Source organism: Apis laboriosa, unplaced genomic scaffold (genome assembly GCF_014066325.1).
Source record: "Apis laboriosa isolate Shangri-la unplaced genomic scaffold, ASM1406632v1 scaffold9_cov152, whole genome shotgun sequence".
In the NCBI taxonomy this organism is placed as follows: domain Eukaryota; kingdom Metazoa; phylum Arthropoda; class Insecta; order Hymenoptera; family Apidae; genus Apis; species Apis laboriosa.
Window position 1 is genome coordinate 6,942,323 of NW_025224966.1, and position 24,888 is coordinate 6,967,210.

General features: G+C 29.8%; 2 protein-coding genes across 8 annotated transcripts in view; both read right to left on the reverse strand.

Moving 5' to 3' along the window:
* LOC122719911 (two pore potassium channel protein sup-9) overlaps nucleotides 1–17,624 on the reverse strand; it is a 121,666-nt gene extending 104,042 nt beyond the window's left edge. The window contains exon 1 of the mRNA XM_043946167.1: nucleotides 17,278–17,624. The gene's annotated coding sequence lies outside the window, so the exon portion shown is untranslated. The remainder of the gene's footprint in view (nucleotides 1–17,277) is intronic.
* Nucleotides 17,625–20,451: 2,827 nt separating this feature from the next.
* Nucleotides 20,452–23,909, reverse strand: LOC122719910 (zinc finger protein 54-like). 7 transcript variants are annotated; one of them, XM_043946161.1, is made up of 5 exons: nucleotides 22,407–23,909; nucleotides 21,681–21,757; nucleotides 21,491–21,620; nucleotides 21,239–21,393; nucleotides 20,452–21,165 (listed from the first exon to the last, which is right to left on the reverse strand). In XM_043946161.1, exons 1-5 carry the CDS (start codon nucleotides 23,891–23,893, stop codon nucleotides 21,131–21,133), a joined length of 1,884 nt encoding a protein of 627 aa, XP_043802096.1. In that variant the 5' UTR covers nucleotides 23,894–23,909; the 3' UTR covers nucleotides 20,452–21,130. The 7 variants fall into 7 exon arrangements, 5 of the variants coding, with proteins under 5 accessions (XP_043802096.1, XP_043802097.1, XP_043802100.1 ...); XM_043946162.1 differs by lacking the exon at nucleotides 20,452–21,165 and having other exon boundaries at nucleotides 21,245–21,407; XR_006347693.1 differs by lacking the exon at nucleotides 20,452–21,165 and having other exon boundaries at nucleotides 21,252–21,393; nucleotides 21,491–21,633.
* Between the last annotated feature and the right edge of the window lie 979 nt (nucleotides 23,910–24,888).

Below are 24,888 nucleotides of genomic sequence, written 5' to 3' on the forward strand. Positions count from 1 at the left end.
GCTTTTCTACCGTATTTACTTTCAGTTATCATTATATACAGAACAATGAGCATAAAATATAGGAAAATTGGATTATTACGATTAGCAGAGAAGTAATAAGTTCTGCTAATTTTCAATGGATTCTTTCTGCTCCATTGATTTCTTTAATGTTAATCTTCTTTAATGAAAAAAATTGAAAACGATAATGGTTCTTTTACTGGATTCTTTATTGGAAAATCGAAATAAATGGGGCGGTATAATCGAAATGGGATGATTAAAACAATTTGACATCTTTGATAAAAATTACAAAGTTTGTAAAATCTTAATTTTGATATTTAACACTTTATTCTAAAAACATATTTATATTTATTCCATCCACTCATTGAGATTTCATCTAAAAAATAAGGGATATTCGACCGATTTTTGACTCGATGTTCTTAATATACAATCCCCCAAGGGAATCGCCACGATATCTAAAAAGTACAGCTATAATTCAAAAGAAAAAGTGCGGAGAAACGTCAAGGTAAATGATGAGGGTGAATTCTGGCAACTATACGGTATTCATTACTAATATCCGCAAACTCAAGAGAATCTTCCCTCTTTGTCCTTTGAAAATCTCTTTCTTCTCTATTTCGACCGTTTTCTTTAATTATATATTACCTCAAGGCCCAAAAGATTTCCATTGATTATTAAAACACGTTATTGTTATCCAAAATTTTTACCAAGTCAAATAAGAAGAAAATAAAAAAGTACAATCATAATTATTAAGTAGTACAAATCCTTCATTTACGATACCTGAATAAAATCAAACAATATCAAATCTCCAAATTCTTTAAATCCACCCCTTTACTTACTCAGATTAATTAAAATATTGAATGAAACAACTGGAACACAATTTTTAACTTCCCTCGAAATCTTCCAAAATGTATCTTAATAACATCGGGACAAGATTCTTTTCATCGAGAGAACAATCGTAATCGTAAAAACACGTTCAAACTTTTTCAAAACAAAAGATTCGTGGAGATCGAACCACGTGGTTCATCGAATGATGAAAAGAGAAACACCCCTCTTTCTCTCTCTCTCTCTCTCTCTCGCTCGGAATCGAGTCGATCTAAATGCATGCGATCGTTTGCAGGCGGCCGGCGTTTCGCATAAAATTTTCGATCCGGGGGTTGTTTATGCAACGGGCGGAGGGTTAACTCCTCTGTGCAAAGTATCTCGAAACGATCGAACCACTCATCAGGAAGTAGCGGAGCCCGTGTCAATGCATATCACGCCGATGTTTCAGCTAAGAGAGTGTGGCGCGGTTTTACATCTATCGTAAAATGATATCGAAAAGCATCCCCCTCTGCCCCTTACGATGAGCTTGGAGGAAGGGGGATTGCGTTCGTGACGTCATCGAACACGCGCACGCGCCTAAACTGCTTTACGTGTTGATCGTTACCCACCTTCTGCACCCTCTTGGCTAAGGGTGCATTCACACGCACCCCTGATTCATGGACCTTTCCGCGATTACAATAATCAAAGACGTCGTTGTAATTCGATTTGAATCGAAATTGTTGCAACAACGACATAGAATCTTGAAGGGAATTGTTCGAATTTAGATTTAGATTTAGAAAGAGAAAAAATAGCTAGGGTAAAATATTGGAAAATTGGTTTCAAACAATGATGTAAAAATTCTTATCGCTACGAGGGCAGCATGAAATACAATAATTGCGAGAAGTAACGAGTTTAATATTCTCTTTGAATCGAAAGTATGAAAGAGTATACACTCAAGATACATCGATATAACTTTTACCGATCAACTATCCTTAATTAAATTTGATTAATCGCGTATAAAGTAAGGGGTTAGAGAAATGAAAAGTTATAACGAGATTGGACCCGCGGTTTCGCGGATTTTTGTCGGAAGAATAATGTACCCTGGAAATTAACCTCGTTGAAGTAAGTTGGAGGGAGCTTCTAGGATATCTGGCCATTCTACATTCCATAGTTTCGCGAGATTCCTAAATCCTATTGACCAATTAATTCGAGTCGAGAGTGTCCTATTGTTCGTGAAAATTTCATTATTCGGCCGACAAGTCGGTGCATGTACCGTTCCCTTGCCACGAATTCACACATTGCGATCGTTTGTGCAAATCAGAAATGAAATTAAATTGCAACAATATGGAAGCTTTTAGACAATTTCTCTGATATATATTCCATTATTTATTACATTTGTTGTATATTCGTGTGAAGTTAAAAAATTATATTCATAGGAAATTATTTGAAATTATTTTATATATCTTGAGAAACAAAAATAACGAATTATATGTTTTCCATAATTTTTCGTATCTTGCGCCTAAAATATATTTACACTTAAATGAAAAGTATTCATACTTATTAATTCGATTAGTTTCTAATTAAATTGTACAATGAAAAGATAAAAAAAAAAGGTATTCTTAAAATTTTGAATTTTCTACAAAGTTGACTTCGAAAAAAACTTAAGATATATGAGAAATTAACTTCACCAGAAACGTGAAATATTTTTCGTTTAATCTTGAAATTTATACGAGCCGCAATTTTCTAGATAAAAGGAATAAGTTGAAGAAAGGTGAAAAGTAGAGGAGATTGAAATGTATATGTGAGAGAAGACGGATGAACAATCGAAGTGGCAGACCATTAAATTGAATAATAATATAAACTAGTCCGTGGCCGCTCGTATCGCCGGACGATTAATAATTTCGAATTGTTGGAAACAATTGGAGCGCATAGAATAATATTGAAGTAATTAAAATTGATCCTTGTTATATCCTTCGTGATCGTAAACTAGACTCTGCCGTTTATACTTTCCCTAAAAGATAATTACTTTTGATAAAGCTAATATCATTCTGGTGTTTAAACCCTTTATTTAAATTTTTCTCTTTAAACTCGACTTAAAAAATTCCACGAAGAATTTTCTTACTTGTATAAAGATATTAATATTAAAATTCTTAATTCATTTTTAATTCCCAACTTTTGGATAGACACTGAAAATATTCATGAACTACTCGAGAAATTCAAGTGCATATCCTCTTGTGCATATATTATACACAAACTTGAGATTTAATATATACACTTTAGAAAACATGCGTTTAAAATCTGTTTTCCTCTTTCATCGAGCGAAATATATTATAAATATATCAATCGTCTCATTCAATACTGTATCCACTAACTAAAAGTAGTACAATCACTCTTCAACAACAGCAACACTTTCCAATTTTTTTCCCATTATTAAAAGATCCCAATGCATAGAAGAAAATCTTTTCCAATTACCAATAGCTCTGTAAAAGAACCATATCAACAAAAAATATACCAACAATTACGCCTCGATCAGGATACAACCTACCTTCTCCCTCCCAACACAGTGCAATTCACATTCCAATCGTGTTCCAAATTCCCTTCCAAACTAATTGACATCGACACCTACGACTCTCTTCTTCTAACAACTCGTCCACCTACGATAAAAGAAAAAAAGAACACTGATGTCCATCCAGTTCATGGACTCAACCCTAATCTAAAAGTAGCTTACGAGGATTCCGGATACGTTCGTACATTTGGAAATTTCCACGGAAAATTTCAACCAGCCCCAAGGCGGTGGAGACACGATTCGAGGGGACCCAGTCTCGCGCGGATGCAGTTAAATTTGCATCCCGTATACATTATGCAAATCCACGCCCTCCTCCGCCTTCGCCCTCTCCCGCCATTCAATCGAGAACGGAGGGGATGGTTTCGCGCTTCCAACAGCTTCGTTTCACCGGATGTCGAAACATCATCGTCGTCATCACCAACGGTCGTATCGATGTCTGGTATCGATTTCCATCTGGTTTTGTTTTGAAGGGGATGATATGCTCGCTTCGACGAGGGAGCCACCTCGCAACCGGGATTCCGTTTCGAAATTATCGATGCTAATTGCGGCCGTTACGGAATTAAGCGGACGGTCGGAAACGATTAGATAAGCGTGGCCGCGTGAATAATGAATGGGACACCTGAAAGAGGTTCTCCGTGTCATTATTTCGTGTTATTGAACGTGGCGCGGTGGTGTTAATTGGCACGATGGTGTTCGCCATATTTTTGGAATTTATTCAACGTTTATTCTCGGTTTATTCGGGTCTTGGATTGATTTCGATAACGGGAGGCCAGGGATGATTTCGTAATTTGAAATTCGATTTGATGAAATTCGAAGCTCAAATGATTGCACGAAGTAATTTAAAAATAATATGTATAAAACAATTCAAAACGAGTGGAAGATAGATGGTAATATTTGTGAATTGAAGTAATTGTGAATAATGTCAATCTGGAAATCCAAATTTATTATTTAAACATGTGAAATGAGACGAATATAAAGCAAAAAAAAAAAAAAGTAGAAAAGAAGGGTATATAATCAGACATACCTCGTACGTTGTAACAATTGTAATGTCGTTTCATTTCCGTGTTGCAATATTAATAGAGATTCAAAACAGTTCCAATTTACTCGAATTTTGTATTCGAGTACATTTATATATTCATAGAAACGTAAATTATACGCAACGTTAGAAACGCGTGTGTCAAGATACACGGCTCCAAGTGAAATGTTGTTGACTTTGTCGTTGTTAGTACGTCGGCGAATATCGTTGCGGGATGTAAGTTGCGCATAATTACGAAGTTTGGGATCACGCATCAAACTAAACGCGAGAGGATACCAAGTTTCCGTAGCATTAACCTGGAAAGAAGAAACTAACCACCGTCTTTGTTTCACCAACAACTCGAATTCGTTAGGCGTTCTACTTATTGAAAACAAACGAGATTATTTTCCACGGGAGTTGGGCAACTCGGAACTTTCGAACGGTTATTTTTACTCGAGCAACGATGCCACGAGTGTCAAGATGATTTTTTTACCTGAAAATATTTAAACGTTATTTTCAAGATATTATGACGAGGCAGAGTTAAAAGAAAACTTGTATGTCGAAGTATTTCTGAATGAATATTTAATCTTATACTCTAAGAAAAAATGATTCGTAAAAAGAAACATTGGAACTCTAAGATGATAAAATTGTAAAATTTCAAAAAGAAAATTCCAAAATTCTGAAATAATTATGAATTTAGAAAATTCGTCGAGATAACACCATAATTGAAGAAATTGGATAATGAGAGTCGTTTCTCTGACAGTATCGAAATATATTCTTTTCATCTTAGCTTCACATTTAAAGAATTGGATCAGACAATTTTCTTCTTAACGATGAAAGAACATTTCTTTCTTTTGAATGAATTTTTTAATCTATGAGAACTTCGAATGAGAACTGTGAACCTTAACGCGTCATACAAATCTCGCTTTCTTGAATTTCTTCTTATGCAATATTTTTCCTATCTCGATTTTATCAATTTCTAAAAGATAATATTTCAACTAATAAGCGAAAATTGTAATCTTACATTACGAATATTATCCTCTCAAAATAATTTGAAAATTCTTTAAACAATTTTCAACGATTGCACAACAAATTAAATAAACAAAAATTAAACAAAAAGAATTATTTCATAAACAAATTATGTAAAAGAAAAAAAGAGAGATTATGAACAATCAAAATATTTTATTTTAGAGGGAAATTAAATTTCTTTTAGATGAAAAAAAATTACTTAAAATTTATTAAACTATTTAAACTAAGCTACTATTTGAATAGCACTTGTGCCATTCTCGATTCTCTGTATAAATTCTTACTTTCCTTTAGGTTAATTCGCGGTTAAAACGGTTTTCGCAGTAAGAAAGATCTACGCTGATTCGTTTTAACACGGGAACTTTCGCGATAAGAGGTATAAGGCAAGCGCGATGAAAATGCCGAGGATAGTTGGTAAATCTGTTTAAAATTCGAAACATTTCACTTTACTCGAAATGCAGAAAGGGGAATAATGGGATAGAATTTCAACAAAATTACGCTCCATACCTATTTGCGATTTTTTCTTCTTTTTAATTATTTTTAATATTATTTTACCAATTCCGAAAAGAAAAACCTTTGTTAAAGAATATTTCCTTATACTATTCAGTTATATTGTATATTTCTACCAAAAAGAGAAGAGTCAAAATCAATAAATGCCTCAGAATCACTTTATTTTAATCTTCACTAAACGATTTCTCAAAAATGCAGTCAGCATCAACTTATTATATTATATTCTGCAATCATCTTATAAACAGTGTCATACCAATATATTAGCTATCTGGGAGCTTCTTCAATCCTATATGATCCCTTCCTGTTCTTTCTACTAGAAAGAGTCAAGATGACTTTAAAATGACTTCTGGATAAATTATCAGAAATTACTGCAGGAATTTAAAAGAATTATGAACTTAATCAATGATAATTTAATATAATTATACCTTATAATGTACAATGTTTGTATTTCTAAAAATAATTGTTTGAAATAATTGAAAAATATCTTAATATTTTAGGTGATCATGTTCGATTAATTTTAAAATACTCGAATTCATTATGTTAAAATATTTATAACATAAATTTCTTCTTGAACGTGAATGTTATTCAAAGATCTCCTCGTACGAAAGAGGTATGATTAAGTATGACAAAGTTGAATAAAAAGTAAGCAGAGATTGAAAGGAAATAGAGGCAGGAAATGGAGAGTCTTTAAAAAACATTTGAAGATTCCTCAAGAAACTTCCTCCAATTTATGTCTTTATTCGCGACTAACATTCGTCGAATAATCTTAAAATATGATTCGTCTTATAAATCTCTTTCTACAAGAAAAAAAAAAAAAAAAGAAAACGGAGAAAAAATTGTCATCGAACAGAAATTCTTTCTCATTTTATAAATATATAATATTGTCGATACGTGGATCTATTTTCACTTACAAGAAGGAACATTACGTTAAGATAATAAGATTCACCAAGAAAACAGAAGGAAGATGTTAAACAACAAATGTTAAAATTTCCCCCAGTTAACCTCCATTTTCCAAGAATTTCTCTGTTCCAGTTAAAATCATTCTACAAATACAATGAAACAAGGAAAAATGATGAAAGAAAGAAGAGCATGGTCCAAATATTTGATACGATTCGATGAAATACGACGAGATACGACGTATAAAAAGAAAAAAAAAGGATCGATTCGATACATATAGATGACGCACGATTTATGCACGTCACGTTCCTCGTAACGAAAACGAAGAAGAAGTCCTGGACGGGAATTTGGCGTGGTGGAAACGTAAGAAGCCATAAGGCGGCGCAGGGTTACTCATCGATCTTCAATAATATCGAAACTTGAATGCATCGATAATCATGCGCGCGTGTGCCAAATGCATAACGCACCATGCGAGAAACAAATACTTGGCTCGCATCACTTCTACGATCTCTCGATGGTGATACATGCTCGATTTACCATCCAGAGAACCATCGTCGATACGTACGTATGTATGTGTGTGTGTGTGTATGTGTATACCTATAAGGTAAAAGATCACAGGGATATACTCTTGGCGTACGATAATAGCACGCGTCTCTTGAATATTTCACGAAAATGATCTCTGCGCTTGCTTTGTAATTGAATATTCGTTCTATCCCACCGAAGAAATTAAATTACACTTTCATACGGTTGAAATTGATACCCGGATCAAATTCGAAATGGAATCTATTCGAAGATCGTGACGAAATGGAATTTTAAGAAAAGAAAAATTTTAAAAACGAGATGAAGAAAGTGACGAGCGATTTGATTGAATGAAAAATTTCTTCTAAATCTAATAAACGTCTGTCGTGTTGATCAATCATGGTGTATTGAATAATAATAAATCAGCAGCTAATCAGATAATTATTAATGGATGATTTCGTTGCTGCGAATAGAATATTCTTCTTACTTGGAAACTTTGTCTAAACATTAGGATAATTACTACGTATTACTGTGGTATTGATCAAGCAATATACATTGAGAAGATCATTAACGTTAATTGGTTAGTCAAATCGATAACTGATGTTTATAATGCTTAATTGGCGTCAAACGGCAATTTACAAAATATTTTGTGAGACAGATATAAAATATAAATCTCGAGATAATAAAAATTGAATTACACGTTTATTACACATTAACGGTCAATAAAAGTAGTAAAGGGAATCCTCAATTTTGACCTCGCTATTAATGTACAACATTCTCGCGGTAACCAAGCGACTTGGTGATATACACGCCTACACGTTACATCAGGAGTAACTGATTTCAGTGACGGAATTACGGGCACGTAGCTTCGTACATGCTTATAGAACGACGTGTCGAGATTGAAAGGACCGACACACATGTGTAATGATACTCCTCAACGTGAAAACAGGGTAGATCTGGCACGGAATTACAATCGCATAACCCATGAATCGCGAACAATTTGGCAATGATTTTTCTGTCGATGCCTGCCGACCAACGCAACGATTTTTACGGTCGATTAAACCATGACAAACATTCAATTTGCCCGTGGAATCAACTTTATTCGGGACACGGTCTCGTGTCGAGGGTTCAACGTAATCCGGTAAAACTCCTGCGGCAAGGTCCCCCTCCCTCTGCCTCTTTTTTTTTTTTTTTTTTATTTCTCCGTTTTCCCATATTTCCATGCTTCAAAATATTTATTTGTTCTCTTCTGAATTTAAAATTTATCGATATCATTTTATGCGAATCATTTTTGAAGAGAGCTTTGAAAATTGAAGAATCTTTAAAAAAGTTTCTAAATCTTACGATTTGTAGGGAATTTCGAATTTTCTGGAATTCAGATTAATTAAGAGAGAAATTATTTACCGGAGAAATTTCATACAAAATCTCTAAGCAGAAACGAAAGAAGAGAGAGAAAGAGGAAATGGAGAGACGTTTACTACGCGGGAAATTTTAAGGGGAGGAATTCGAAGAGGGTGTGGAGATGTAAAAGGTTCCAATCCAAACTATCCTAATGGCGTAATTTCCAAAACTGTCCAAAGTTTCTTTTCCAGTGCGCGATATTTTTGAAAGTATCGCGTTCAGAGTATTGTGCGTTCAGAGCATTGTAAGCGAATCGAGTCAAACCGTGTCTTTGGCAAACTTTCAACCGCGATAACACCCTCCTTACATGGAGGTACAAAGCTTTGCCAAAAGGTAATTCAAAGGGACATGAATGAATATATTGTGTGTGATATATCGTGTGAAATGGCTTTAATGGACTGGTACAACTAGCACGGGCCACGATATGAAAGGTTTTTATGTCATAATAGATAGAAGCACGAAACCGAGAACTTTGGACATTCGCATCCCCGCTCGTAACAGAATTAACATATGCGCCCGATCTTCCCGTGAAATTGTCGCGATATCTCTCCCTATTCCAATTCCTTCCGGGGAAAGTGGAATTTAATTAAAGAAATTAAAACGCGTTTTCAGTTTTCAATCCGTGTTTTCTTCCATAACAATTTCTATATTTATTCTTGTTCCATGAAATTTATAAGATGCGTTATAAAAGATGCGCATTCGAGATTCGAGAAAAATTTATATGCAGTTTTACAATCTCACCCTAGAGAGAGTGAGTGAAATCTACGCGCATTTTACGAGCGCGAAATCGAACAAGTTGTGTCGTTCGTTTTGACGCGTGAAAAACAATATAATTTGTGTTAAATAGTCTTGTATTGATATACATTGTAATGAAAAGTTATATATCAGATGTAATTTAATTTGAGAAAGTGTAATAACGAAAGGAAACATGAAATTTCTGGGTAAAATAATTTGATGATGTGATTCAATGGAACGTGAAGTTTTCTTCATCGATATATTCATGACAATGAATAAATTTGTCCTTTTTTTAACTCGATGCAGCAGTTGAAAGTACTTTTTCAGTTTATCAGAGAGAAAATTTCTATCAGGGAAAAAATTTTAATCCCTCTTTTGGAAATAACAAATAACAGAATAACTTGATGAATCCGTGCTCGCGTTTAAAATTTATATTGAGCAGACAATATTTGTTTAAAACAATTTTCCGATCGATTTATTTCCTCGTTTCTAAAAACGTAAAAAGTTACATATAAATAATTACGTATTTTCTTTCCAAGTAAAATAGTTGAGTAAAAGAGAAACGAAGTAGTAGTGGACTGCGTATGGTCAGCCGTTAGTTCCAATAGATTAACCACGTCTTTCGTCTTTTGATGCGTACAATATAGAAAATTGTTCAAACGAATAATAAAATCATTTCGATATTTCGAGTTGAAATTATTCAAATGTATATTAATAATAAATTATCAATTAACGAACAATTAAAAATTCCTAAACGCGTAAGATTCTTGGAAAGAAAAAATGTTTAAACTTAGATATAATGTTTAAACTTAATTAATAATTTCTACATCTAACGTTAAAATCACGAATCATTGTAACAACGTACGAAAGTGTAAAGATAAATGCTTCCTAAAATAAACAACAAAAAAAAAAAAAATATCAGAAAAATGAGGGAACGAAGAAAAATACATTTTAATGCATTTCGATATAATGGTAAAAACGGGGTCATTCTGGGATATGCGTTCATTAATCAAGTTTGCTCTGAATCGAGGGGTTGATTGTGAAATGATCGAACGGTAAATCGTCGAAGGCGCACAACGGATGCACTTGACGACCCGAAAAACTGACATTAGGAGGCTGAAAAGTGGCCAAGAATAAGGTTCGAGAAATAGCGGCGAGAAATAGCTTTATTCAGAAAATAGCCGGCAGATAGATCTGTTGATAGCCATTTGCCACACCACTTTTAACCTCGTGATTGTTCAGCCGAGAAATTCGTTTATTCGTGACGCGCAAATGAACTCTGGAACACGCCAGCGGCCTATATTCCCCCTCGAAAAATTCTCTTCACTCTAGATTCGAATCGTGTTTAATTATTCTAATTCTATATATCAGAACGTTCGTACTGAACTTTCTTCTGAAATAGATTTTCTTTTTTTTTTTCATATTCTGTTAGAATAAAATTCTGGGAAATATTTGAAAATAGAAGCTTGGGAGAGTGGAGTAATTGATTATTTAATTAACGTAGCGAAACACGAAGAGATACGAAAATGTAAAAATTCTGAGAAATAAAAATGTTTCGGATGGCAGTTTGACGTGGGATACTAAAACATTTAATTACTTGATAATATAGCAAGACACATAAATCTAAAAATATTACGTCCTACCTAGCTTTCTGTCGTAAAAAAATTTTTATTTTTCACAAAGAATATTATCTTTTTTACGTTCTGTCACGATATGTCCTCTGTATTCCTCTTAACTCATATATATATATGTATAATTGTTAATCAAAAATAATACAAACGAAAATGAAAAGCGCAATTTCTAACGATTTAGTCAGACGATTAATCACACTCAACTTCGAAATGGATCAATCTGCGCGAAAGCTGTTCAAAACTACTCCTACGTTCTCGCGGACGGGTATAAAATTTCGACACCTCTAAAAGAGAGGATGTAACGACCGCGCATTCACCCATTTCTTTTCATTTCTGCAATTGTGGTTGCATACAAACGAGGCACGATGCCAAGTTGAAAATTACATTCATTTAGACGAGCGGATACGATTCAGAAGAGCGAGTTTCGAGACCGTCCATGCGCTTTGCCGAACTCGCTCGTCTTTCGCCAGTTTATAAATTCTCTCTCATTTTCGTCACATCTCCCATGTTTGTGGACCGATAGAACAAAGATGGTCCTCAAACAGAATCGTTGAACTGCCTCGTGGATAGTAAATTTCAATTCATTTTATCGCGATACAAACTCTGTTAAGGATCCTGCGATGTTGTTTCATTCTTCGTTTTTCATAATGTTTCGATCTATCAGTATCGTTTAAAAAAATATCCACAATTATATTCGAAAACGCGCGATAAATATAATTTTTATTCCTTAATATTATAATACGAAACCCTTTGTTAATTATAAATAATAAAATTTTTAATTACTTCACATTCAACAACCCATTATTCGATTATTTTTCTATCATATTGAAATTATAAATTTTGCGTGTCAATTGTTAATTTCGATCGCGTTAAAAGGTATTAAAAGAGCTCGAACGTTTTGAAACGAATTATTAAGTGGATTGCAGATAGATTTATTACAGGAAGAATCATTTATAAAATTACTTGAATTAACAAAGTTTAGAGAATTATAATACCCAATTGGATCAAGTAGAAAGTTATACACCGTAATTGAAAAGTTAACACACGTATGCCATGGCAAAATTACGTTCCTAATTCGTCGAGTTCTCGCTTACATTGCAAGTCTCCCGTTAATCATGATTTTAGACAATAACAATTTACAGCATTGAAGACGCTTCTTTCAAAGAAATTCCAGCTCAGAAGGAAATGCCGCGTGGTTCAATTTTCAAACAAGCCTTCCAGCAGCTTCGAATTATACACCGCCTCGAGACAACATTGCAATTTTCCCTCAAGTTTTCGATTTTCCAGCATTATGATCATTATAAATTTACTGAAAATTGTTCTGTGTTTCTCGAATTGACTAATTCTCATCGAATAAACAATTGATCAAATTATAATTTAAAGATAATGGTAAAGAAACAGAAAAATTAGAATAAAAATATTAATCGTTTCGAAAAAAAAAAAGAAAAATTAATTTAAGTTATTCTAATCATTATTCTATTAAGAATTAATTACTTAAAATAGAAGATAGTATTTTCATCATTTTATGTAAATTTTCATTAAATATGAAATGATTATACTATTGTATATACGCACGTACAATATTGGCGAATGAAACGCGATTATAATTGAATTTATTAAATAAATATAAATCGATACACGCATATCTGTTATATCTGTTATAATTTATTAATAAATATATGATAACATTCAATCAGAATTTTCTAGTTCAATAATTCACAAAGCTCAATGCATTTGTTGACTCTGTTTAACATATTATGTTAATATTATGTTACAATATCCTTTTTCTCGATCAATAATAAACAAGAATTCTAATTCTTTACGTAAGAAGCATTGAGCAAAGCTTTTGTTGACAATCTAGCGAGAAGAAATCTAAACAACACGCTCTGGGGAAACTAAACATTTGTTGAGTTGACTAACAACAACGATGAAACTTTTGGAATGGAAATAATGTTTAAAGGGTAGCCACCGTTTGGAATTCAGTGCGATTAAAGAAAGTTTGATAACGAAAGTAAAGTTTTAAAACAACATCGGATAATCTCTCCAAACTATTTTTCTAACATAAGTTCTTTTCGATGAGAACAGTGACCTGCGCGTTTCCCTCGACGGAAGAGGTTTAAGAATTAATTTCAACTTTGCACGAATGGACGAAAGGAAGAAAATTACGAATTTACGAGTCCAATTTTCATGTCGAAATGTCGAAAAAACAATATAATTTAATTTTTTCCAAATCGATATTGTAATCAAAGGAAAATCAGAATTATTTATTCAATATAAAAATAACGAATTCAAAGAAATAAATCTCTTATTTTTAAAAAGACTTTACTCAAATAGATTTCTTTGTTGAAAAAAAAATCACTTTTTTATAATATCTCGTACAGAATTTCAATATATTACTATTATTATCAAAACTAGATAACTCCAATTTCATTTCAATTTGAATTTGTAATTTCCTAAAATATAGTGTACTCTCATTTAGAATCAAGATATTGCAAAAGATCGAAATATCAAGTTATCTATCACTATCATCAAAAAATCCAGATAAATGTATGAGTTAATTACGAGATGATCTTCCAAAATTTTCAAAATCTTAGCTAGTATTAAAACTACTTAACATCCCTATTTTCATCCTTTCTAAAACTAACTGCCAATACATTTACATAAAAATAATATATTCAAATTAAAAAAAAATAGGTTAAGCATTTATAATTTATAATAATATTGTACATACATGTACATTGCTTTTTTTTCAAGTCTCGATGATGTGTCAAAAGAACTATAAGAAGCTAGCAATGTTCAAAAAAGTTACTTTCGAATGTATTGTCCCGTTTAGACTGTTAAAGACAGGACACACCACTTCGAAACTTCGATCTTGAAAGTTCTTTCGATACGTAGGAAGCAAAGACCGACAGCTTTAAAAGGATCAACACAGAAAACGGTTGATCGAGTTTGAAAGAAAAGCGAAAACGAGGTAACAATGAAGGCGTAAATCTTCCGATCAGACAAAATTTTGTCGTGGACAAATGGAAATTCAATTTTACTTAAATCGTACAATCGAACGATAAATCCCTGAATTTAATAGAAGGAAGAATTTAGAGCGGACGCGTGACAATTTCGATTTTGATAGCGATATTTTAATTCTTTGCTGCTATGACAACACGTGATTTTTATTCCTAAAAATTGAATTCGATAAATAGAACAATATCGTACATATACAATACGTGTGTTGAAACTTTTATCAATCTAAACGCATATCGCTTACAATCATTGATCAATGTCCTTTATTTTATCTTGCATTCGAACTACTGATGCCTGACCAAACGTAAGCTGTTACTACTTATATTCTCTCCACTATTATTATACTATTATACTTCTCTCCACTTACTATTATACTAATAATTTTTTTTTTTAATATTTTATTCCTTTTAATAATATACTATATCATATTTTATTATATGTAAAAAAATTTGATCGATTTCTCTTTTTTGTAAATAATTCTTAATAGAATAATTTAACTTTTCAAAAACTGAATGATTAGTCTCGAATTAATTATCAGATTTTGCATATCGTTATAAATTTTAATAAGTATAATATTTTAATTATTATGTGGAATGCATCATGAATATAGGTCCAAGGTCATCAACAATTTATTTTAAGATTCTTAAAATACATTCTTCTTTGCAATATTAAAATAGGTTAACTAAGCTGTTTTTTTCGTGGTTCGATACGTCCCCTCGTGCAACAAAGTTAAAAAAAAAGTCCGCGTTAATGTTATAAACATATTAAGAGCGCACTTTTCCTGTATATGTACACATGTAACTTCATACAACGAACACTTTAACATCGTGATTGGAAAACATCCAAGTATTATCAACAAGTCTAACCCTACATTGTAAAAATTTAAAAGAAAGAAAAGAAAAGTTACAAAATAACATGTTATATACAAAAGGATTAAATATTTACGAAGAACATAATCGAGAATAAAAAAAACTCTTGCACGATAACAAAAAGCAAAATGTCTTAGCTTGACAAACATTCCGCCTTGTTGCGTGCGTGCGTGTTTGTAAACGACTATTTCGAAGTGCAATTTAATTTTAAGTAAAACTTGATTTTCCTTCAGATGAGGGGACATGCAATTTCGTGCGGGGGCCGGTTAAAAGCACCAACGATGAGGTGCTTTGAAACGTTCACGGAGACCTGTCTAACAAGCTTCTCGATTCGGTGCCGCAACCTATGCTTGACACGTGCTTATCAACGTCACAAACGGGCAGCCAGTGCGCGATGATAACGCAGTTAGGGTGCGACCTAGGGGTGTAGTTTAGAACGCAAGTGAATACGTCCGAGTATCATCGTGTTGACATCTCTAATGGAGTTACCTGGGGGATTACTGATGATACGTGTTAGAACGAATCGTCAGAAGAGGGTTTATAGTAGAATTCAACCTCTGTATTTCACTGTTATAATCATTGTTGAGTTGAAAGTTGAAAATTTGTGTATAATTTTTAATTCATCGAAAAATTAACTATTAATTTTTAATTGTATAATTACAAATTATATAAGAAAAGGAGAATAAAATAATTGTGAAAGAATTAGATCGAATGAAATTTCATTTTCATTGATGAAAATGAACAAGCTGTTATACTAGATTATGAATAAATTAAAATCTCTATATAAATTTAAATATAGAGAGAAAGTAAAAGATTATAAATATCAAGTATAATTAAAAAAATAATTTTTCTGCATTGAAACTAAACAATAAAACCAACAGACATATGCTTTCATATGCCCAAGGAGTGTTTTCAGGGTTTTAAGTAATATGAACATAATAATAACTTTAATATCGCGAAGTACTTCTCAGTATGACTCATGTGAACTCGTTTCACTACATCATACGTGAACCATACGACGAAATAACTTTCTGTCTCCACTTTCCATTACAATGGAAAAATTTTGATATTGATTTGCAAATATGAACTTTTTATTTATCGATTTCTAAATTTAAAAAAGTTCTTTTATTCTAATTTTCTATATCGATTCAGTGCAAATATATTATCAATTTTTTCTCTAATCACATATTTAATATTTTTATTATTTATAAATTCCTATAATAATTTTTTTATTTATTCTTAAGAATAAATTTTATTTATTTTTCGTTTTATATACAATACCTAAATTCTAAATACGATATTTTAGAATATTGTTTCGGTACAATTTCAGATTTTAGAAATTTCGTTTCCTAATCGAAATGAATTGAAGATTGAAATTAGATTGCTTATTACAAAACTTTGTTCTATACGAACAACATAGTGAACCTATTCTATTAAATGAAATTCAACGAAGTTAAGTTTTAATGCAAAAGTCCCTATTACAGAACTTAAACAATACATATTCCGTTTTAATATGGAGCATAACAGAAATATATGCTCTAAAATAAAACTTTTTATAACCTCTTAACACATTTACATGCAACATTTAAGCATTCCTAATTGAATTTCTCTGATCATAACAAAATTTGTTTTATATTAAATAATAATATAAAAAAGAATTCATTATAAATTTATTGTATTGAAAAATAAAAAAAAAAAATAAAAAAATTTATTAAAAATAATATCACAAGCCATAAAAATAAATCGTCTATTTACCATGCTTAATATATTATATAGTACAAAAATTAAATAATTATTTTTAATCAAGCCAATCAGATTCCAGTATAATATTATATGTATCATATATCCATATGATCAAAATAAATTCAATTTAATCCTTTTTTTTTGTAATATGATGATTTTTCTCTATTAAGTTGCGATATATAGCTCATAAATATTTAAAAACTCGATAATTAAGTCATCAATTAATTATGGAACAAAGACAAAATAACGATTAACCTGAAAAAACGATGTTTCGGCTCGGCAGACATGCCAACGAGCTCCATAGTAGTTACGGAGAGGATAAGCCAGACGACAGAGGCGCACGCGGCACCGGCGACTGACCGACAGACGGATCATCGTTCGAATCGAAGCCAATTATCGGCGTCGGCGGGTATTATCAATTGAATAAGAAACTCAATCCCCGCGGTTAATCGACATCGTCGATATAAAGACATCGTTGATATTCGCAATAAAACAACATCTACGTCAAACATTAGTCGGAAAAATGAATAAGTTAGACAGGACTCTTACCTTTCCACGTCACGGCGAGGTGCACGCGAAATCCGACCACGCCATTCTCTCTCTCGAGCACAGCACCGCACTGCACCATATATATACACAAGAACACACTTCAACACATCTCCACCCCTCCCGGACAGCTTTCCTTTCGAATTTTTCTCTGCTGCTTTCGTATTCCCCTCGTTATTTGTCTATTTCTCTATCATCATCTTTGTTTCCCGATTTACCGGTCTCTCGTTGTTTCTTTCAGTATGGCTTTCCTTGTCAAATCCTTTTCACTGTCTCACTCTCTTTCTAACTCTTTCTCCTTCTCTCTCTCTCTTTCCCCCTTTATCACCCTCACTATTTGTCTCTCTCTCTCTCTCTCTCTCTCTCACCGACCGGCAGGAAACCTCATCGGCCTCCCTTTTCTCCGGCACCTTTTCTTCTTCTCGTTAGGATGGTGAACTGATGACCGAGTCGCACGATATCCGCAGCATCGAAGAATCGTGACGTCCACGGCGTACCGTCGACGATACAGGCGACGAGTAGGACGAGGTTAGGAGGAAGAGGAAGAAGAAAAGGAAGCACCTCCCTGCGGCACGCGCGCGCACGAGAGAGAGAGACAATCCAGCATCCAGCTACGCCCGTGACAGCGTCTGGGCAACTACTGAGGACGATCTGCGCGGTTCCGGCGCAAGCATTCGTTCGAATTTTGACCGATCGCGGCGCCACCATAGTTATCCCTTTTTAACGGATTCATTATGATGCGTATATCCTGCATGGTTCACCATTGTCATTTTTCTTAACTATAAACAATTGTTTTGTTTCTTTTATAAATAGTCCATTAATAAAATATTCTTTATTTTGTACTAAATTTAATTTGGTATCTTTAAATTGAAAAATATATAAAATTTAATTTTATTAGATATAGAATAATAAAAATTAATATGTAAAGATATTTTATATTTTTATCAATTATATTTTTTTTTAAATTTCAAATAGAATTATAATAAAATAAATCATTAAAATTAATGATAAAATTATATATTTTTAAAAAATTGGCATGTCTTGAATAACATAAACTTTCAATCAAAAAATGTAAAAAGAAATATTAAAGAAGGAAGTTCATTTCCCACGTAATGATCTTTACGATTTAATATCTCCATCCGCTGAAGAATATTTCATAAATACTTATTAGACCTTTAACATTTCCGTTTACTCTTTCCAATGAAAATGTCAGCGTGTTAATCAACAGGATAAAATTAACAAATATCTATCGATTAACAGTAGTAATGATTAAAAAGCGAAACAAAATAATTGTCTCTGCATATCGTAATTAATCAGTTTAAAATATAAATATAAAATAAAAAAGATAAACAGCAATAGAATTGGTTTAATTTGGAAATACATAGAATTTTTTCAATTGAAATATATAAATTGTTCCCATAGTAAGAAAAATGGAATTGTATTTTATGTATTACACTATATCGGTATGTTTCTCGATATATTCTAAGATATACGACAATCTTTTTACGATTTATGAACGAAAGCCAATGTAAATAACAATGAATCGACACTATAATTCGAATTCTGAGATATCTATGTTTGATTTTCATTCTATTCTTTTTTTGTGATACCAATATTTCTCTGAAAAATAATATTATATATTTGTTACTCTTATTTATTTCATAATTATTATTTAGATATTGAAGATATAAATTCATGATAAATGAAAAAAATTTAGAATTTTTAATTTGCACAATCAAATAAATGGGGAAATCTTTCAATTTATAGTCATTCAATAAATTTCCTACATCGAAACGAACTTTATTACTAGCAACTTTTCTTTAATTGCATATATAATAACAACTTTCAGAATGAAAGTTAATAATAATAGACTGTTAACTATATTAATGATTTACATTAAGATATATATATATGATATCTTTAAAAATATCTTTAGAATTGATATTTTTCACACTTATTTAAATTATTTTTCACTGTGATCAAATACCTACATTTTATAATATAAATAGTACATGATTATCTATGAAAATAAATATATCAAATATATCATATATCAAAAATGAAAATAAAATTCAATTTATTGTTAAATTGATACATTACACATATATATATTAGAAATTAAAAGTACTAAATTATATGATAATTAAATTTTTATTCTGTATTTTATTTTATAATATCAATTTGTACGTATTGAGTATTACAATGTTATCAAAAACAGATATAAAAATAAAATATTACAACTACTGTATAATACTGTTTATACCGAGTTGTTACAATTTCAAAAATGGAAAAGGAATGTAAATTTGTATTATATTGTATTGTATTACTACAGAATATCTATTAACTTGCAACTGATGATGTTGCTATTTATTTAATATCATTGTATTTTATTTTTTGTTTAATTTTATTATACTATTTATTTATTATACTATTTAGCATTGAATTTAATACACCTAATACTGTATTAGAAATATATATAATATGCGACATTATCTCAGAAATTATATTAAGAATTATATGCAAACATCAAATTTTAATAAAAACTGAAAACAAATATTTAATAAGAAGAAAAATAGTTTAGTTTTTCTAACTTTTAAGCAGAATTTCTTCATGCAATCCAAGTATAGATACTAAACAGAATAGCAATAAAAACAATACCTATATGTATGTTTTTTTTTCATGGCAATCGGTTGTACATTGAAATATAACAAAACATACTTTCGAAATTAAAAAGTTATCATTAATGCACGAAATAATTTTTACATTACATCACCAGTTGAAGATTAAACATAAATTATATAATATTTTAATTCATATATTACATATGTATTAATCATATATCAAAAATATTTAATTTAAAATATTCATTTGTCAATATAAATAACACAACTACAAATATATTATAGGTTGATAACCTATATATATAATATGTGTATAATATCGACATTAGAAAGTAAATTAATTGCAAACTTTTCAAAATGGTTTCAAAATCGTATAAAACATTACTTTTCCTTTTTAATGTATCAATAATCAATGGCATTTTTTAGTTTATCTTACTATTTACTATTATTCCTAATATTAGTAAAGACCATTTTATAATATTAAAATAATATATCTAAAAAGATAACGTCAGAACATAAATAATAAATATAAATATAAAATTTTTATAATCTAATTATATTTTTTTAGTAACTTCGAAAAACTTAAATAAAATAATATTAACGATATTTATTGAGATATAATGAAATCGCGTGAAGATAATGCTGCCTTTGAGAAAACTTAAAAGAATCAAAATATTTTTAGTTTGATTAAAATAGAATAACAATTGTAAAAATAAATATGAATACGTATTTCGTTTCAATCCCAGCAGCAATTAATATCATCGTGAAATTTATCGATTTATTATCAATGATAATATTTTATTAACTATTACTAATATAAGTTCATAATATAACTCAACATCTACGACTTAATGCCGCTGCAATTGTTATGACTATGTATATAAGAACTCATATATTCCCTAGAATCTAGCGGTCACTAAGTAGACGACTGATCAACAGTGCGTAACAATATTTATTAAACATCCATAGATTGAATTTTCTAAGATAGAAAATTTTATATGAAATTATATTTATAAGTCAAAGCATACGAATTTTCTTTGGTATCTGAGGATGTCACGTAATTGGAAAATCGATAGTAGTGAAATCCATTGAACAATTTTAAACTTTTGTACGGATTTAGAAAATTTCAATTAATATTAACTAATATTAACGATTAATTAATATTACATCATAATAAAATACAGTGACTGAAAATAAATGTATTATTATTTTTATATAAATACTTATGTATGTACTTAAGAAGTAACATCGTTAGGTATATCCATATAATCTAAAAATGATAAAAAAATTCAATGAACTGCGTCTATATATTATTTTATTATGTATAAGTTATCAAAACTTACCAGGCTCGTTTTTATGACTCTTCATATGATTTTCGAAAGCACCAAATTTACTATAGATTTTGTTACATACATTACAAACAAATGTCGCGGTACGATTACGAGCATAATGAATATGATGCACTATTTTTAAATGATGAATTAAAGATGATTTGTGTCTGAAAATAAATTTCTACCAATATAAACTAATAAATTTTCAAGTTTGAATGTTTTTTATTTGACAAATTTAAATCATCTTTGTTTCTTCTTTTTTACCTATACATTTTAAAGCACATGTCACACTTGAAAGGTTCTTTCAAGCGACCACAATGAATAAAATGTCTATTGAAATGATATTTTCGATTGAAAAGCCTACCGCAACTTTCACAAAGTATTATGTACATACCTGAAAAGAAACACTAATGACAAACACTATATATAATCGTGCATAAAATAATAAATTTACCTCCATGTGCTCCTGCTTGATGCATTGCCAACGTACGCGTGTTTGAAAATTTTAATGAACATGATAAACACTTATACCTACAAGCGTTATTCATGCTTCATAAAACGTAAAATTTAGGGAAAGAAAATAAATTTAGAATACATATCTCGTATCTTTTACAAAAATTTGTTATCAAAATATATTATTATACATGTACAAAGTATTCCAAAGTATCAAGATAACTTTGATTATTGAATATCTGTTATTTTTAGAGACATGCAAATATTTTATATAACAATTTTTTAGCTGTGTATGGAAGGACTATTAATAATGCTATAAATAATTTTTTTATAAATGAAGGATACTTAAAAATTTCAAAATAAGTACTATTTTTTTAAATAATATGATGCTATTTTTTTTTGTTTAAATAATAGATATTTAAACAATTCCAATACAATATAAAATTATTATCAGATTTATATCAGATTGAATTTTTATCTTATCATTTTGCAACATATGATACGAATTCTATATCTCTAAAATTAGTAGAGATATTCCAATTAGTCGAAGTTATTGAACTATAAATCTATATATTTTATAAAATATTTTCTTAAAATATATTTTATTTTAATAAATAATATGCTTGATTTTTCAATTTTAATGTTTCGAAAAAATTTGAAAATTTTTTTTTAAACATTAATACAACTTTCGCATTTCGTAAAAATAATATAAAAAATATTAACTTACTTATCCTTGTTTATACTAGTTCCATTATCGTCTTGAATTTGTAATATATTCGTATCATGTAAATTTTCCATCGACACATCGTATTCTTTTTGTTTTTGCGTATATATTGTTTGTTTAAATATTTCAGTCTCGCTATTTTTTTTTTCATCCGAATAACGTTCAAATTCTGTCAATAGTGAATCAATATCATCTGTGATTTCCAAAGAACATTCACTTTCAGTCAATGATGATCTTCTACTGCTATATTCCCTATCATCATTTAGATATTCATTATATTTAGGGTTATGAAAAGATGAACTATCTAAATTACTCTGTTTAATATCATTAAAAGCTTCTGAATGAATACTAGCTGCACTAGTTTCAATCCAATTTGAAACACAATCCTCAAAGCAATAATTACAGAAAGAATCAGATGAACACTTTGACTTATTATCACTAAATGATAAGTCTTCATTTCTATAATCTGGAGACATCATAAATTTTCTTATTGAAATATTCTTTTCATCATGTTCATTATCCGTTAAAGAAGAATATAATGTTGTATTATATATGTCAACTTCATTGTCATTTATATCAAATATGTTTTCATAACTATCACTTTCGTGTATTGCACTTAAAGAGTTACATGTTTCATAATTCATTGAATAGCATGTATAACAATCTGAATTATTGTTATAAAATTCATAATTAAACTTATTAAATATTTCATTGCTAGAGAAATCAATTAAATCTTCCAAATCATTTGATTCACTTTCTTTTGAGAATGAAAGATTCTGACATTCAGAATTATAATCTGTCAATATATCCTGAGATATTGAAGGTAAGTATTTCTCCTTTCCTTTATTTTTAAGAATAGATATTTGTTGTTTTTTATTTTGTTTCCTAGAATGATGTTTTAACTTCTTTCCTTGTGTGAGACTTTCTAATGTTTTTGGTTTACCTAATTTTTTGCCTATCATTTTTTTTTTATCATCAACAAAAGAACAAATGCTCCATTTTGGTAATTCATGACAAATATTCGTAAAATTAAGTTCTTGTTTTCTTCTCCTTGATACTCTTTTATGCTTTTTTTCTTTTTTAGCAAGTATATTTTCAGATGAATTATATTCTGATATTAAATCAGGATTGAATAAACTTTCATGTTCATCTTTATTTGTTACATCTTTAAAAGAATTTGATTTTATTGCATCTGCTTCAAAAATTCTCTCTGATTTTGACTTATTTTTTAAAATATTAGGAACTTTACGTGATGTTTTATTTAAAATTGATATATATTGTTTTGTATTAATATCAGGATAATTAATAGTTTTAACATTATCTAATTCTTCAATATTTTTTTTTTCTTTGCTGATATTAATTTCTTTATTATATTGTTTCTCTGATATTACATCTAATACTGTATTTGAATAAATATTTTTTGTATTTTTATTATGTAATTTTCTACTATTATAATCGAATTTGAAAAAATTATCTAATTCCTCAAACATTTTTACTAATATTCTTTATAAATTTCAATTAATTTTTTAACTTTATCTATTTACATATTATGTTTATATTACATTGTTTATTATAGCTAGAAAATATAATATAAACAAAAAATTAAAAAATATATTTGAACATCTCTACATCAAACTATTTTACATATTATGTAAATATATAATAAAAAATAAATAAAAAAATTAGATTAAAAACATAAATAATTGTAGTATTAAAAATGTGCGAAATATATTCCTGTCAATGCATGTGCAAAATTTTTTTTCTTTTTATTTTTATTAATTATCATTAATTATAATTAATGATAATATAATTATAATATTTAATGAACTGCTATATTATATATAAGCTTACCTAATTTTCTTGATCATAGTTTAAATAATATGTAACATTGCAATCACAAACAAACTCACATTTTAAATTTTTTTAAACATTTTTATATTAATTATTATAATAAAATATATAAATATAACGAATATAAATTTAAAATATTTAATAGTTCGTTCAAAATTTCACTATATGACACTACCAACTTCTATAATCAACGGTAGAAACTAAACTGCGTTCTATGAAATTATACAAAGAAGTATAGCTTCAGCTGTGGTTTACATGTAGATAAAGAAAAGAAATCCGAGAAGTCCTTGAAGGACAGAACGTAAACATAGAATTTATAGCTAAATTTAATGTCAAAAATTTGTGCGTATATATATTCTTTCTAAATACTTTCGATCCATTTTTCATTATTTATTTCTTCTCGTTTATTACTTTTTGGCATTGTTTATACGATTTCGTCACAAAAAAAAAATATGAAAATGTCGAACTTCGAAGTAATATTAAACATAAAATAAAATATAGAATATATAGAAAATAATAATACTATCCGATTTTATTGCTATGCAAGTCAAATAAAATTCATAATTATATATTATTAATTTTTAAAAAACGAAATAGAAAGTATGAATAATATATTAATAAATATTATATTTAA